General features: G+C 38.7%; 1 protein-coding gene across 1 annotated transcript in view; it reads right to left on the bottom strand.

Annotated features, from left to right (window-relative positions):
* The window catches only part of LOC107151895 (chondroitin sulfate proteoglycan 4-like), a 62,359-nt gene that overhangs the window by 14,410 nt on the left and 32,609 nt on the right, over nucleotides 1–15,340 (bottom strand). Inside the window, exons 7-8 of the mRNA XM_015497309.2 lie at nucleotides 10,747–10,878; nucleotides 2,295–2,467 (exon numbers count right to left, since the gene is read on the bottom strand). Coding sequence (XP_015352795.2) covers nucleotides 2,295–2,467; nucleotides 10,747–10,878 — 305 coding nt within the window. The remainder of the gene's footprint in view (nucleotides 1–2,294; nucleotides 2,468–10,746; nucleotides 10,879–15,340) is intronic.

Below are 15,340 nucleotides of genomic sequence, written 5' to 3'. Positions count from 1 at the left end.
CCTTCATTTCAGGAGCCCCAGCAGGACGGACGCTTCAACAGTTCTGTCCAACACCTGTCCTTGCTGTGTTTTTCTGGTTACTTGCCTCTTTGTTCGTAAAGGAGAAGAAATTACAAGGGGAAAAATATGAGAACATCATGTAATGACATTTTAATCAATCAAAAGTTTGCTTATCCTGAGGCCTTATATCTAGCTTGAGGTATTAATTTCCTGTGTACCAATATGTTGTACTGTTAAAGGTGGTTTATTTTCACAGGAAAATGTACTCTGACTTCCATTATTATAAACAGTTTCGGATTACCAGGCTAGTCTACTGAGGGAGATTGTCTTACTATCCCAATCATTCAGTGCCCCTTCCCTATAAGATTAAATTTCTACATCCCGTTGACATCAGGTTAGCTCATGTGGCTTTCTTTAGCCAATGAAACGTGAGAACAGCTGACATTTTCGGTCACAAGCTGTAAATCATCACATGGTTCCACCATTACTTTTTTCTCTCTGCCACAAGTACAGTAATGTTCAAGAGACAGGCTGTTCCTTTAACTCAGGTCCTGGAACAAAAAAAGACAGTACAGCAGACCCACAACCAACCATAATACAAGTAGGAAATATATTTTTATTATCGTAAGTCAATAAGATTTGGAAGTTGTTCGGTATTATAGCAAAATCTAGTGGATTCTGGCTACTATAACTACTAAAGCCTATTTTGACTAAAACACCATATATTAAATCAAAAATAGTATATTTTTGCAATCAGAAGTCATTGAAAATAATGCTTGCAATGATCATAATCAAAATTAAAAAAAAAAAAAAAGAAATCAGGACCAGAGCCAAGGCATCTCTACATAATTGATATAATTCTTATCAGTATTCAAAATGCAAACTGACCTCGGGCATGGGGCATGTTTTGATGCCTCTGGGCACATTCAGGTCCCCTACACAGTGTAATTTTCATCCTAATCCTTTTTTTCCCTCTCACAGAGTGCATCTGTGAACCAGAGAAACCATACTTCCTCTTTTTAGCAGCACATTCAGAGCTTTTGCTAGCCTCATGACCTGTTCCTTTAAATGCATCCCAGACAAAGGCAACTGCAAAGCAAAAGCCAAATTCAATCCTGCCACATTGTGTTGGAGAGAAAAGGCTCAAAGGTTAACAAAAGACCTACACTTTACTCTTGCTGTTTCCTCTAAACTGGATTGTGAATATTTTTATTCTTTAATCATGTAAATCTATAGCCAAATCGACTGTCAGATCCATGTATACACTATTTCAGAATGGGAAAAGAAAGTTGAAGAGCAAACAAGAGGAATGGATATAGTCAAGAATTCTATTTTGGAAACATAGACTTTCAGAGAATGAATTAACATAAAGAAAATATGTCTGGTCAATCCAGTTCCTGGCTGGAATATGAAAGAAAAAAAAACAAGAGTTTGAAGGCTTATCCATTTTAATAAGAAGGTAAAGAAGATATGTGGATGCTAGTACTGGTGATAAAGTGCAGTGAAGTTCGAAATAGCTCTGGATGCAGATTACAAACACAACACTCCCATTGGATTAGACAAAGGGGAATGAAGGGAAGGGAGGGGGAATGGGAAGGGGAAAGACAGTGGAATGAATCAGACATAACTTTCCTATGTTCATATATGAATACATGTCCAGTGAAACTCCATTTCGTGTACAAACACAAGAAAGGGAAATTACACTCCATGTATGTATGATATGTCAAAATACATTCTATGTCATATATGACTAAAAAGAAAACACACACATATTTATATGCCCATGTACACATTAAATTATGTAATGTATGTAATATCATATATTCATTATAAATCTACACATACATATATCCTATAGGATTTACTCCAGTAACTACACTTTGAATTTCCTTTTAAGTTAGTCTTTAATGATAAAAGGATCCCCTTTAAAAAAAATTTTTTTTTTTAGTTGTAGGTGGACACATGCCTTTATTTTTATTTATTTATTTTTACATGGTGCTGAGGATTGAACCCAGTGCATTACCCATGCTAGGCGAACTCTCTACCACTGAGCCACAACCCCTGCCCCAAAGGGATTCCTTTTTATTTATTAGACTCAGAGTTTAAGTGAGTAGTGTTTTCTGACAATTATGTCTCTTCTTGAACTCCTTACAAAGTGTCTGGTTTCACAGCTACAATGAGTAATGGCCTGGGCAGAGGGGCATGTCTGCTTGGATTAGTGGAATGAAGACAAATGAGAGGCCCACCCTGCACCCACGCTAAGCCCTGCTCACAGCACAGACTTCAGAACTCACCAGATATTGGGTAAAAACGGAAACCTTCTCTGTGCTGTTGTCAGAGTTCATTCTCAGCAACCTCCCAAGTCTAGGGGAACTTACAACTGTGAAAGTAATAGATCTGTTTCCTGCGTTGTCTACATCATTGGTCACAGCTTTCAGGTCATGAGGTGAAAGAGGCTTTACAGAACCTAAATAAAGATTAAAATGTGAGTGCAAGTACAAAACATAGGAAAGCTGCCGGTTAATGAAATAGTCTTTACAGACCCCTGACATATCTTTCAAGAGCACATGATTATAAAAGAAGGACTGAGGAATTCAGCTTGAAATTGAGCTGCCAGGGGCTAGTGATCCTTGAGGCATCTATTCATGGGCATGAGTGGCTACTGGAGACCCAGGAGAAATCAGCTTCTCCCCTCCCCTCCCTCAGCCCAGCCTCCGTGTCCAACTGATCCCTAGAGAAAGAAATCAATGCCAGGGCACGGATGGCCCCTTGGCTCAGCATATGTGAAGGAAAAGCAGATTGTGTGGTGCTGAGAACATAAGAGACAGCACCTCCCCTTGCAGGGTGGAGGGGTCCCAGTCTGATGGAGCTGTAGGTGCTCAATGGAGTGCCCTCCATCTGCTGATATCGGAAGGAGGAGTTGGCTCCGGATCAAACACCAGACGTGTCCACGCAGGAGCAAAGGACTGGGTGAGCGCCAACTGGGAAGAACTAGTGTCACATGGGTTTTGATGCTATTATACCTCATTGGTAACCATTGGCCAGAGAGGCTTGGGACACTCAGGCTAGAACAGTGTTTTTTCCAATGCTCTGTGGTAAAGGATCAACATTTTGTTCCCATTCCAATAATTTTATAAAATACAATAAAAAATGTCACATTGTTATAAAAATTTCTAAACACTTCCTTTTGCTTTTCATTCTTATTTGCTCACAGACTAGAACATCCACGGACCACACTTGGAAAAGCAGAGTCTGAGTGTATTTCCCATTACTTTGCAGTGATTTAGAGAACATCCCAACCTTATAGGAGAGGAGGTATAAACCAGATTTACATCATTCTTCTGGCCAGAATCTTACCTCATCTCTTCTGTTTTAGCCCTTGCTAAAGGGTTTTTTAGCATTAGCCCTCTGAGAAGGCCCTTTATAATTTATGAAGTTGAATTGATCTTTCAGTAGTAACCAAGCTTCCTGAATGACATCTTTTTTTTTTGGCTTTCTTTATTTAGCCTTTATAATCTTAGAGACAAGGGCCACCAAATGTAGTGTTTAAACCACATTAGGCATTTGCAGGAAGTCAGTTTGAAGTCAGGACAGCTTCCAAACTTGCAAGGATTGTTTTGAGCCCTCAGTTTGGAGGGTCCATTTATTTCTTTCTTCTTTTTTTAATTTTTAAAAAATATTTATTTTTTTTAGTTGTAGTTGGACATAATACCTTTATTTTATTTATTTTTACGTGGTGCTGAGGATCAAACCCAGGGCCTTGCATGTGCTAGGCAACCGCTGTATTGCTGAGCCACGATCCCAGCCCTGGAGGCTCCATTTAAATTACCTCATCCCCTTGAGATAAACACTAGGTCATGGGGTTCGTGGGGATGAGGGTAGGTGAGTCTGTGAAAGCCAGCCTCAGGAACATAGTTCCACCACAAGTTTAGGTCTGCCTTGGCACAAGTTCGGTCGTTACAGAAAGCATCATGTGATGTTTGTAACTGTCTCCCACATCCCTTGTACTTCATGCTGCTGACATTTTTGTAGTCATTGCCACTTCCTGGTTTCTGGAGCCAAGATCAGGCAGGCCAAGAGGAGTCTCTGTGTCCCTGGTCAGTGCTATAAAGCTCTATTAGGGCCCTTCCTCTGTTTCCTGTCAAGGTGGGTCCTTCCTATCAAATGGATTATGTCCCTACATGTGTGGGTTCTGCGCACTCTAATATCCAACTTCTCCATCCTCAGTTTTTCCTTGGAAAAATTTCCCAAGATGCCTTCTTCATTACTTTCTTCTTATAAAGGATCCTAGCTCATAATTCCCTTGTTCCTTTACCCCCAGGGTTACCTCTGAAGCAGGGGCAAAGTTAACAATAATCTTTTTTCTGAAAAAAAGTTATTTTTCTGTACAAGAAGATATGAAATCAGTATGGCAAAAGGTATTTACACCCCATGTTTATTGCTCTTCAAAATATGTCAAGATATGGAATTAACATAATTGCCCATCACTTGATGAATAGATAAAGAAAATGTGGTACATATACACAACAGAATACTATTCAGCCCTAAGAGAAGAAGGGAAGGATGGGGAGATGGGGACAGAATGGTTAGAGCCAGGTACAAGAATAAGTTCTGGTATATTATTACACAGAAGGGTGATTAAAGAAAATAATTTGATGTTATATAATTAAAAATCCCTAGAAGAGACGATTTTGGATATTTTCATCACAAAAAAATGGTACACATTTTAGATGATAGATAACCAACGTATCCTGCGTTGATCATTACATAATGTGTAAATGCGCCAAGGCATCACACTGTATCCCATAAAAATGTATAATTATTATCTGTTCACTAACAAATAAACTTAAAAAGCATTATTTCACTCATCGTAGCCTTTTGGAGTAGAAGACTCACCGGTGCTGTTTCAAGCCAAGATGGCTTTCTCTCAGCCAGGGTACATCAACCTCTCATTGTCTTCTCCAGCTATCTAACCCAGGAGGACATTGAGGCTTAAGTCAACAACAGTATGCCCCATGCCAAAACTGCCAGGTAAGCACCTCTTACTGCCCAGCCCAACTCACCCAAAGCCGAGCATTATTTCCCCCACCTGCCTTATTTAATCCGCATAGTTGATATTTCCATCACGGAGTTCCAGGTACATACTTTGGGAAGGATTTCCACATAAATCTTTATCCACAGAATAACAGTCCTACAAGGGGTAGGATCCTAACAGTGCTCTCTGGCACTGCTGTGGCAAGTCCTTACTCCCCTCGTACTTTTTGGAGATTGGAAAAGCAAATCAGCATGTTAACGCCTCTGGGAAACCTCAGAGTAAAGAAATCTGTTTTCTCCTCCTTTTAAACACAGCATTTCTCAAACAACACTTGATCCCAGTTCTTTGTTTCATTAAAAAAAAACTAACCACCACCAAAACAGCAAGAGTTTCATGATCACTAGACTTAGAGGTTTTACACATTTCTTCCACAAACATCTCAAATACCTAAATGTAAAAAGCCCTACAACAGGGAACAGAGATACACCAGTCTAATCTGTATATCTCTAATCTGAAAATCCAATATCTGAAATGCTCCAAAAAATCTGAGCATCACCATGACCCCACAAGCATAAAATTCCACACCTGATCTCATGTAATGAACTGTGGTCAAAATGGAGGCACATTAAAGATATTGTATAAAATTATCTTCAGCCCATGAATATAAGAGGTATATAAAATATAAATGAATTTCATGTTTAAACTTAGGGCCCATCCTCAAGATAGCTCATTATGTATATGCCAATATACCAAAGTCCTTAAAATCTAAAACACTTCTGGTCCCAAGTATTTCAGATAAGTGAGAGTCAACTTGTATCAAGAAACAGCATGGACACAGTTCCTGCCCTTTCTTTTAGATACCATGATAATGGTAAGAAACGTGTAGTTGTTTGTTTCATCATGAAGAAAGGATGATAAGCTTGGGGAGACTAAGCAACTCGTAAATCCACTCACAATTGACTCAGAAGTGAATATAATTTATACACTCAACACTGTGTTGCCTAAATAGTTCTACTTTGAACTCAATGGGTGAAATGATACCCAACTTAGGAAATCCTGTAATTAAGCAGTCAAACTCTCTGAGAGATGGTTCTCTCCACCTTCCAAACACATTCTTCTCTTCTTTGGTCTTCACTTTGCAGCCTGCTACCCTCCCTGGCCTGCTCATTCTACAGGGGCAGCTCAAGGTGTGCCTTGAGGAAGAAGCTCTCCCAGTCAACGGAAAATTCCCCTTCTGAACCCATGCAGCCCACCCCATCTGTGCCATTCACTAGAACTAACCATGATATACTTTGCATGGGTACTATACTCCTAAGTAGGAGTTCTTATTTCACCAATTAACAAGCCTCTAATTATTTACTTAAGAATGGAGAATCTTTTCTTACAATTCTTGGTTATCTCTAAGTCTTACAATATTCAGTGTTTCAAGATCCACTGACTGAAAAGATTTTATGAATCTGTGCTCTAAACCCTACAGCAACACACAATAAGTCCTTTCTCCTTTTTTCTCTCCCTTAATTCCTACCACAGAGGATAGATCAGCCTGTTGATGAGATATCATTCCCTTTCTATAAAGACCAGGGACTGAAGTCACAGTTTACCAGGAAGACCTTTTGCTGATGGGCTGCTTAACTCTGTATCAATGTAACTTTATATTCTAAATCGTTGTAGCAAAACTCTCAAAGTCAATCCCTCTAACACTCAAGACCGCATTCTTGAAAAAGAGCCACGTACAACTTGGATACACAGAAAAACTAGATTCTAAGGTCAGAGTATATTCCAACATGCCACCACTAAAGATAAACTCAGTGGCAGTATTCAATGTGAAAAAACTGGTTATAAATTTTTTTTTCTGGGAAACAAACTTTTCACAAAGAAACAGAACTTGTTATATATATATATATATATATATATACACACATACACACACATGTACAAAATATATACACATGTATGCATGCACACTATATGTACATATATTGTACATATTGTACAAACGTATATGTACATATATTGTATAGGAATTCCTGCACAGTCATATTCAAAATATATGTAATAAGTTAGACAAGATGGTACATGCTGTAATCCCAGTGCTCAGGAAGCTGAGGCAGAAGAATCTCAAGTTCAAAGTCAGATTCAACAATTTATCAAAGCCCTAAGCAACTTAGCAAGATCCTGTCTCAAAAAAATAAAAAATAAAAAGGGCTGGGGATGTAACTCAGTGGTTAGGTGCCCTGGGTTCAATCTCTGGTGAAGAAAGAAAGGAAGGAAGGAAGGAAGGAAGGAAGGAAGGAAGGAAGGAGGGAGGGAGAAAAATGTATATGTATGTATATATATTACACGTGTAATACATATAAATATCTGCATGTATTATCTATAATACACAAATATATATAAAGTGAAATAAACTAAAAATAACACAATGGAAATACACTTTGGGTAGATTTCTTTCTTTACTTCACAGGAAAATAATTTCATTAAGAACTAGTGTCCTTCCTACTTTAAAATATTGAGTCAAAAACTGATTTTCCAATTTGGCAGGGGAAAGGAGTCACGATTAACCTTAAAGCATTCACCGTGCTACATATTCTAATAATTATTTTGGCTTACCATGCAAATTCCTACAAGTCTCAAGCCAAGGCCATTTTTTAAGACTGAGTGTACAAAGGAGCCAAAACAGAAATAGCCAAAGTCCGACAAGCTAGCAGAAAAAGTCCAAATGGTATGGGACCAATGTAAATTTAGTTTTTTTTTCTTGTTAACTAATGCTATGTTGCAATATTTCCCTGACCAAAGAGAGTAAAATATACATTTCTACATAATTGTTGCTTTTTATTAAATTGCTCTGCATGTTTTCCTGGTTTTGCATGTCAACACATCAATAACATTGAGAAAGAGGCAAAACAAACATTTACCACAGTGGCTCCATTCTCAGGGATCTGACACTCAACATAGGGACAGCCCAGGGAACACGGGCCCACACATAAAGGGAATGGAAGCGGGCTGCTTGGTGTGAACATAGACTTTTAAAAAGGTTTTTTCTCTGCCAAATGGAGATGGATCAAAAGTTGTATTTACAAACATTATTTCATTTAAATCCTTAAAATAACCCAAGTAGTAGATTAAAGACACAAACAGTATAAAAACACAAAGCATCAACAAATCCAAATGTCCAAGATATAATTGGAATAGATTTTCTACTCCTATAATAGTTCTAAAAGAAATGATAGTCTTATAAAAAGAATAGATTTTCCCTGATATTTTAGAACATATAGGTGCTGAACACATAGATCAGCAACAACTGACAAATGACATCTTAAATCACATGCTGAGGCAAGACACAGCTTGCTTCCCTTCCCTTAGCATGACAATTGGAAGAGGTGGGTGCTGAGGAGGCCTAAGGGAAGAAGCAGTGGGGTATCTGTCATCATCACCCTATGATGCTGACACAGCATCAGGGACCAACAGTCCTTGAGTGGCTACTAGTGTGGCAGCAAGACTCACCTGGATGCTCACACTAGGGGATTCTGATACAGAAGGGGGTGGGTCACTGTTACTCAAGGATTTTAGGGTAGAAAAACACCAAGAAAAGTGAAATGAATGATCCATAAGTCTACCCAATTCTAAGATCTGTGATTCCATAGTTCTCATTTCCAAGTTCTTCCAAGTTGAGATTTTATCAAATAAAAGAGCAGCCAGTGGAAATGTGTGTGAAAATTCATCTTCCTTCCCTCTGACCAGGATTTGGAGCAGGAAATAAGTCACAGTGTGGGGACAGGGGCTGACACAGAAACCAAGAACATGCACAGAGCTAATGTGTTAGGAGGAGGTTGGAGAAAGGAGCAACACACTTTGTGCTTTGAGGATAATATACAAGGAGTGAGTTCTCCAACACACAGAAGCAAGAGCCGGGAAGATGTGAGGCTTGTTGGAAAAGGAAAGAAGACAGCCGCTCAGGGCTGTGCCGAAATATTAAACAGAGAATTATGCAACTGAATGTTTTGCATAATTCTATAAAGAAGAGAAGGGCATTCTGTACATTTTAAATATATTTTTCCTGTCAAACTAATATTCAGTAAAACAGGCACCAGGAACTTTTTCATTTCTAAACTATAATGATTCTGTCTCTCTCTTAATATAACTGTCTTCAATTATTAAACCAGAATCCGTTTATCCTGAATAGATGAAAGGTACTTAATCTTTTACAGCAACCAGATTTACCTTGATTTTTGAACTTTTTAGAAATATATTGCCATGTTTTTCAGATTACTGGGAAATGTAGTATTTTTCAGAATGCCTGTTTTTGAAAACACTAAATGGCAACCTTGAAAAAAATGATCAAAGCATTTTACTTATTCTCAGAGAAAAATTAGAAAATGTTTTAGAATAGAAGAATCTTGGTTAACATATCTTTTGTTGCATTTTGAAAGGGTTTGTTTTTATGGATTCAAATGCTGAAGACAAACTAAAAATTTCAAAATATTTTTCCTAAAAGTATTTGGTTGTATTTTTAAATAATTATAAACTAAAAGACATTTTCCTTTAAGTCTACTACAGAAGTATGTGAGCTCCCTCCACCCCTTACTGGCTTATAGGCCAAGACAGAGTCTTCCCTTAAGCCCCAAAGCCTGCCAGTTTCCCAGGAGAATGTCATCTATCTTGTGTCATTGTAGGAATTTAAGGACCAGATTCCTGGCTCCACTTAGGACCAAATGATTCTTTAAAAATGATGCCAAACCCCATTCCAGAGACCCTTTCAACTGGTGTGAGGTGAAGCCCAGGCATCACTGTTTTTAAAATCTTAACAGTAGTTAAAACAACTGGCTAGGATGACCATAACTAATAAAATTATTCCTGTCTTTCTTGAATATTTATGTTTCACTAGTAATGCATGTTATTTAAATAAGCCATGTGTACAGTTGCTTTTGGTTTTTATTTTCTTCTTCAACATTCTAGATATTAAAATTTTATTATCTCCTATATTTCCACCTTGGTGCATTTTATTTTTGGAAATAACAAATTCAACTTTTTTTCTCCTTTTTTTATTGCTGCTGCCATTGGGTAAAACTTTCCTCTACCCTGTGATGAGGGTGTTGGGCCAGAGAGGGCTTCTTAGCTCCTTCTAGGCCAGGCAGGCTGAGACTCCTGGCAAACAGCCATTCAGAGACTGCAGGACCCCAAAGCAAGTGCTCTCTGAAACCACTGACAGTCTCTTCCTGCTGCAAGGGTTGTTATATTCAAAATACGAAAATTCCACTGGAGGTGTGGTTCAGTGATAGCATGCTTGCCTAGCATGTGCAGGACCCTGGGTTCAATCCCTGGTACTGCAAAACCAAAACCAAAACAAAAATACAAAAATCCCAGGAAAATAAAACCAGATGAGCACTGCACAGCTTGGCTCTCCATGCTTCTGTGAGGACACTAATAAGAGTAGGAAAAATATACAGGGACCATAAAGATGGCTGCTTCTATGATGCCTCCCCACTGCCCTTCACCAGCGTACCCTCTTCTGAGGAAGAAGAAAGGGGAAAGACAGAAGGGCTGTGTATGCTTCAGCTAAATTTCTGCAGAGAATTGTTTCTAGAACTTTATAAATGTTGTTATAGCAATCTACAGGTAAAGATGATACTTTATACCACGCTGGTGGAACTTTCTAAACAAATAGCAAAACACTTAAACCAAAACAACACTTGCCCAAGATGAAATCTTACCTGGAAAGATGCTCAGTCCTCTGTTGACTTCTAAGCTAATGACCAAAGCACGAGCAGTGATACTAAAGATTTGCCGAGGTGCAAAGTTCAGACCATCGGTAACCTGAAAACTAAAGCCTCCTGACATTGCTCCTTCAAAAGAAGAAATGACAGTCTGGTCAACTTTGTTGTGCTGCAAAAGCCACCCAGTTTCACCCTCACCCCCCAAGGGATCCTGAAAAAAAAAAAAAGACCTGTCAATTTGTAAGTAAGCTAATACAGCCACTGACTTCACCAAATAAAACGCATCATGTATCACCTAACAATGCTTCAGACAAGAGACTGCATAGAGAACAGTGGTGCCATGAGATTAGATTACCAGAGGCGGTGTAGCCATCTTAGTTGTGTAAGGACAATATAAGATATCTGCACAGGGACAAAACCTCCCGAGCACTCATTTCTCAGCCCATGTCCCCATTGTTAAGTGATGCATGATTGTGTTGCCAAAGACATAGAGTTAAAATGTATCAATGAAGGTCTAAAACGTGGACTCTCCCACCCCATTACACACTGAAACAAAGATATTATCTCAGATAAATTTTTTTTATTTTAAAAGTAATTCATCACCTGAATTTTATTATTTTGGAATCAATTTATACCAGTAAAGTGATGCAAGGCTGCAACATCACACCCACGCCCCTAAACACACACACACACACACACACACACACACACACACCCCTACACAAACACACCCTAGTAATTTCTGAAATATGTATCATACTTAATTGATAATACTGAAAATCAAAACTGGGGTTAATTAAATAACACTTATTGCCCCATTACACTTTAAATTATGTATCTATGTCAAGTTAGCTGTATTCTGCCAAGAGGGGGAAGGGGAGGGAAAGGAAAGACCCAGCCTTGCTTTCGTTAAATTTCTGAAAGGAGAAAATTACACTCTGACACGTCTGTCAAGGGATTAGTGATATGAGTAAAGTTAAAAATTAACTTATGTGCATAAGTGAAATTGAGATGGACTCTCATTGATCCAGATCCCAGGAGTGATTTACTAATCTGACTCACAAAGCACCAGGCAAGATCACCATGGAGAGCCCGATATTCATATCCCTATCACTCTTTGAAAATATTTATCCTGCAGTAAATTTGGAGACCCACAGGTCTTTACATCATGTACTGAGGAGAAATGTATCTTTGTCATCCTTAGGGACATGTGGTAAGGAACAAAGGAGACATGGTCAGACTCTGCAATTAGGTACCAGTGCTGCCTTTATAACGCAATTTAATAAAAGATAGGTGGCTCGTTTGACAGGCTTTCGGGTCTCTGTTATCTAAGCAAATAATGAGAGTTCCTCACCAAAAAAACAAACAAACAAAAAATGGCTGCAGATTGTTAAAAATTTCCCCAAACACTCAAAAGTCACCATGGGCAGGGGGGCAGATTCTGAATTTGCCTAGTTCAGAATCAGAGTCCACAACCAAATGTTGCTTTGCATTTTTTTTTCTAGAAATAGCACTTTGAAATGAAACACAAAATTAAGGAGAGAATGGGGGTACTTCAAATATTTCATAAATCCAGGAACAAAATGAAGATGGAATCAAAGGATATACATCAAAATAAACATGAAATAACATATGAGGGGTGCCCTAATAGACTAATTAAAACCAAGGAAAGATAAGGAAGGAAACGTGGAAACAGGGTTGAACTGTGGATCTACTATTGTATGAGCTCAGATTTTTCCAAACAGTACTTCCAGAAGGTCAACCGTAAGTGAATCACTTAGCCTCTCACATCTTGGTTTTGTCAACCTACTTAGATTGTTATGTGGAATAGGTAATTAGATTAATGGTGGAGCACTTTGCACATATAAAATGCTAAGAGAGACTAATTAAACCTAAGTCTTTGTTTGGGACTGATGATGGACAGATGTGCTAGGAGAGAGCCAGCTGGTTTCAGCAATAGATTCATCTGTAGCTGGGCTCTGGACATTTTGAGAGTTATTAGCTTGCCTCAAAGTCCATTTAGGAAATGTAATGGCTCTCACATCAACTTTGCCTTTAACTCTGCTTCCTGCTTATCTAGGAGAAATTATTTTCTCTACTCTCAAAAGCAAATATTGACCCAGTAAATGACAACTCAATTAGCCCAGAGAGCTAAATTTTGTTTTAATCCTTCATTGCAGATAGTAACTTTAGTTCTTCAGTGGGTTGGAGCTGGCAGAGAGAGCCCAGTTTTAGAGTGAGACCAATTTAATCTTCCTAAACTTCAGTTTCTTCATCCCGAAAATGAATGAGGTCATTACTCTCTACTGCTCAGAGGGCTTCTGAAGGTGCCTGACTCGTGGTAGAGAATCACTGACTGCTTCCCAGTGTAGACTGGAAAACTTTAGAAATTCAACCCCGCCCCCCACCCACAAGTCTCTAGAGAAGTTCTCTCCATTCCAAAAATATGGCAATCCTTTCATAAAAAGAAAAAAATATTTCTAAGCCCTTACATAATAATATTTGGACTTTTGGTATCCACTCTCAAAAACATATGTCACTTGAAGAAACCTCCTACCAACTCAGTGCCTCTTTGAATGAATTGTATTTTATTAAACAGCACATCTGTGTAGCAGTATCCCTATAGTACACTCTTTTAAAGTCTTCAGGGAATAGTCCGAGAAGGGCAATAGCTGGGTCAAATGGTGGTTCCATTCCCAGCTTTCCCAGGAATCTCCATACTGCTTTCCAAATTGGCCGCACCAATTTGCAGTCCCACCAGCAATGTACAAGTGTACCCTTTTCCCCACATCCTCACCAGCACTTGTTGTTGTTTGACTTCATAATGGCTGCCAATTTTACTGGAGTGAGATGGTATCTTAGGGTGGTTTTGATTTGCATTTCTCTGACTGCTAGAGATGGTAAGCATTTTTTCATGTACTTGTTGATTGATTGTATGTCCTCCTCTGAGAAGTGTCTGTTCAGGTCCTTGGCCCATTTGTTGATTGGGTTATTTGTTATCTTATTGTTTAATTTTTTTTAGTTCTTTGTATACTCTGGATGTTAGGGTTCTATCTGAGGTGTGAGGAGTAAAAATTTGTTCCCATGATGTAGGCTCCCTATTTACCTCTCTTATTGTTTCTCTTGCTGAGAAAAAACTCTGCTACATCGATGTTCATAGCAGCACAATTCACAATAGCTAGACTGTGGAACCAACCTAGATGCCCTTCAATAGATGAATGGATAAAAAAAATGTGGCATTTATACACAATGGAGTATTACTCTGCACTAAAAAGTGACAAAATCATGGAATTTGCAGGGAAATGGATGGCACTAGAGCAGATTATGCTAAGTGAAGCTAGCCAATCCCTAAAAAACAAATGCCAAATGTCATCTTTGAAATAAGGAGAGCAACTAAGAACAGAATAGGGAGGAAGAGCATGAGAAGAAGATCACCATTAAACAGGGTCGAGAGGGGGGAGGGAAAGAGAGAGAGAAAGGAAATTACATGGTAAAGGAAGGAGACCCTCATTGTTATACAAAATTACATATAAGAGGAAGTGAGGGGAAAGGGGGAAAAAAACAAGAGAGAGAAATGAATTGCAGTAGATGGGGTAGACAGAGAAGATGGGAGGGGAGGGGAGGGGGGATAGTAGAGGATAGGAAGGGCAGCAGAGTACAACAGACACTAGTATGGCAGTATGTAAAAAAGTGGATATGGAACCGATGTGAATCTGCAATATGTATACGGGGTAAAAATGGGAGTTCATAATCTGCTTGAATCAAATGTATGAAATATGATATGTCAAAAGCTTTGTAATGTTTTGAACAACTAATAATAAAAAAATTTAAAAAATAAAATAAATAAACAGCACATCTGTACATATTTTAAAAATGGAAGTATATATTTGGAAAAACATCATCCAGTCTAGAAGCAATGTTTTGCCATGAATGTGGGTGGATCTGGCATAGTCAATAAATCTAACACCAAAGCATCCCAGGCTTAAGTTTGGAAGCACTAGGTGAGAGCATTCACAGAGTAAATTATTTTCAGATTCTCTTTTTGGGGAGAGGGATAGTGGAGATTGAACTCAGGGGCACTCGACCACTGAGCCTCATCCCCAGTCCTTTTGGTTGTATTTTTTATTTAGAGACAAGGTCTCACTGAGTTGCTTAGTGCTTCACTGTTGCTGAGGCTGGCTTTGAACTCTAGATCCTCCTGCCTCAGCTTCCCAAACCGCTGGGATTACAGGCATGCACCACCATGCTCAGCTTATTTTCAAATTCTTTGGAAATCTTTTGCATTAAATTCAAAAGTAACCAAGATATTATTACATTTGTATTTAGAAGGTGTCTTATTGTTATTTTCTTTACTGCATCTTCAAAGAAGATAATTCAAAATAACCAAATAAATATGACATCTTAGTTTTCTGATTGTGTCCTCCTGGCTCATGCTTCCTCACAAACCACCCCCCCTCGCCCCGCCCTGTCCTCTGTTGCCTCTCTCAGTCCACTGACACAGCAGCCTGGAAACAAAGCCGGGATGCCCTTGCAAAGTACTTGGGCCACCCTTTCTGCAGACTTCCAGGATCCATTTGGCATATTGATTGAT

The sequence above is a fragment of the Marmota marmota genome, unplaced genomic scaffold (assembly GCF_001458135.2).
Source record: "Marmota marmota marmota unplaced genomic scaffold, marMar, whole genome shotgun sequence".
Taxonomy (NCBI): domain Eukaryota; kingdom Metazoa; phylum Chordata; class Mammalia; order Rodentia; family Sciuridae; genus Marmota; species Marmota marmota.
The sequence above is the reverse complement of the archived record's forward strand: the minus strand, read 5'-3'. Positions and strand labels throughout refer to the sequence as shown.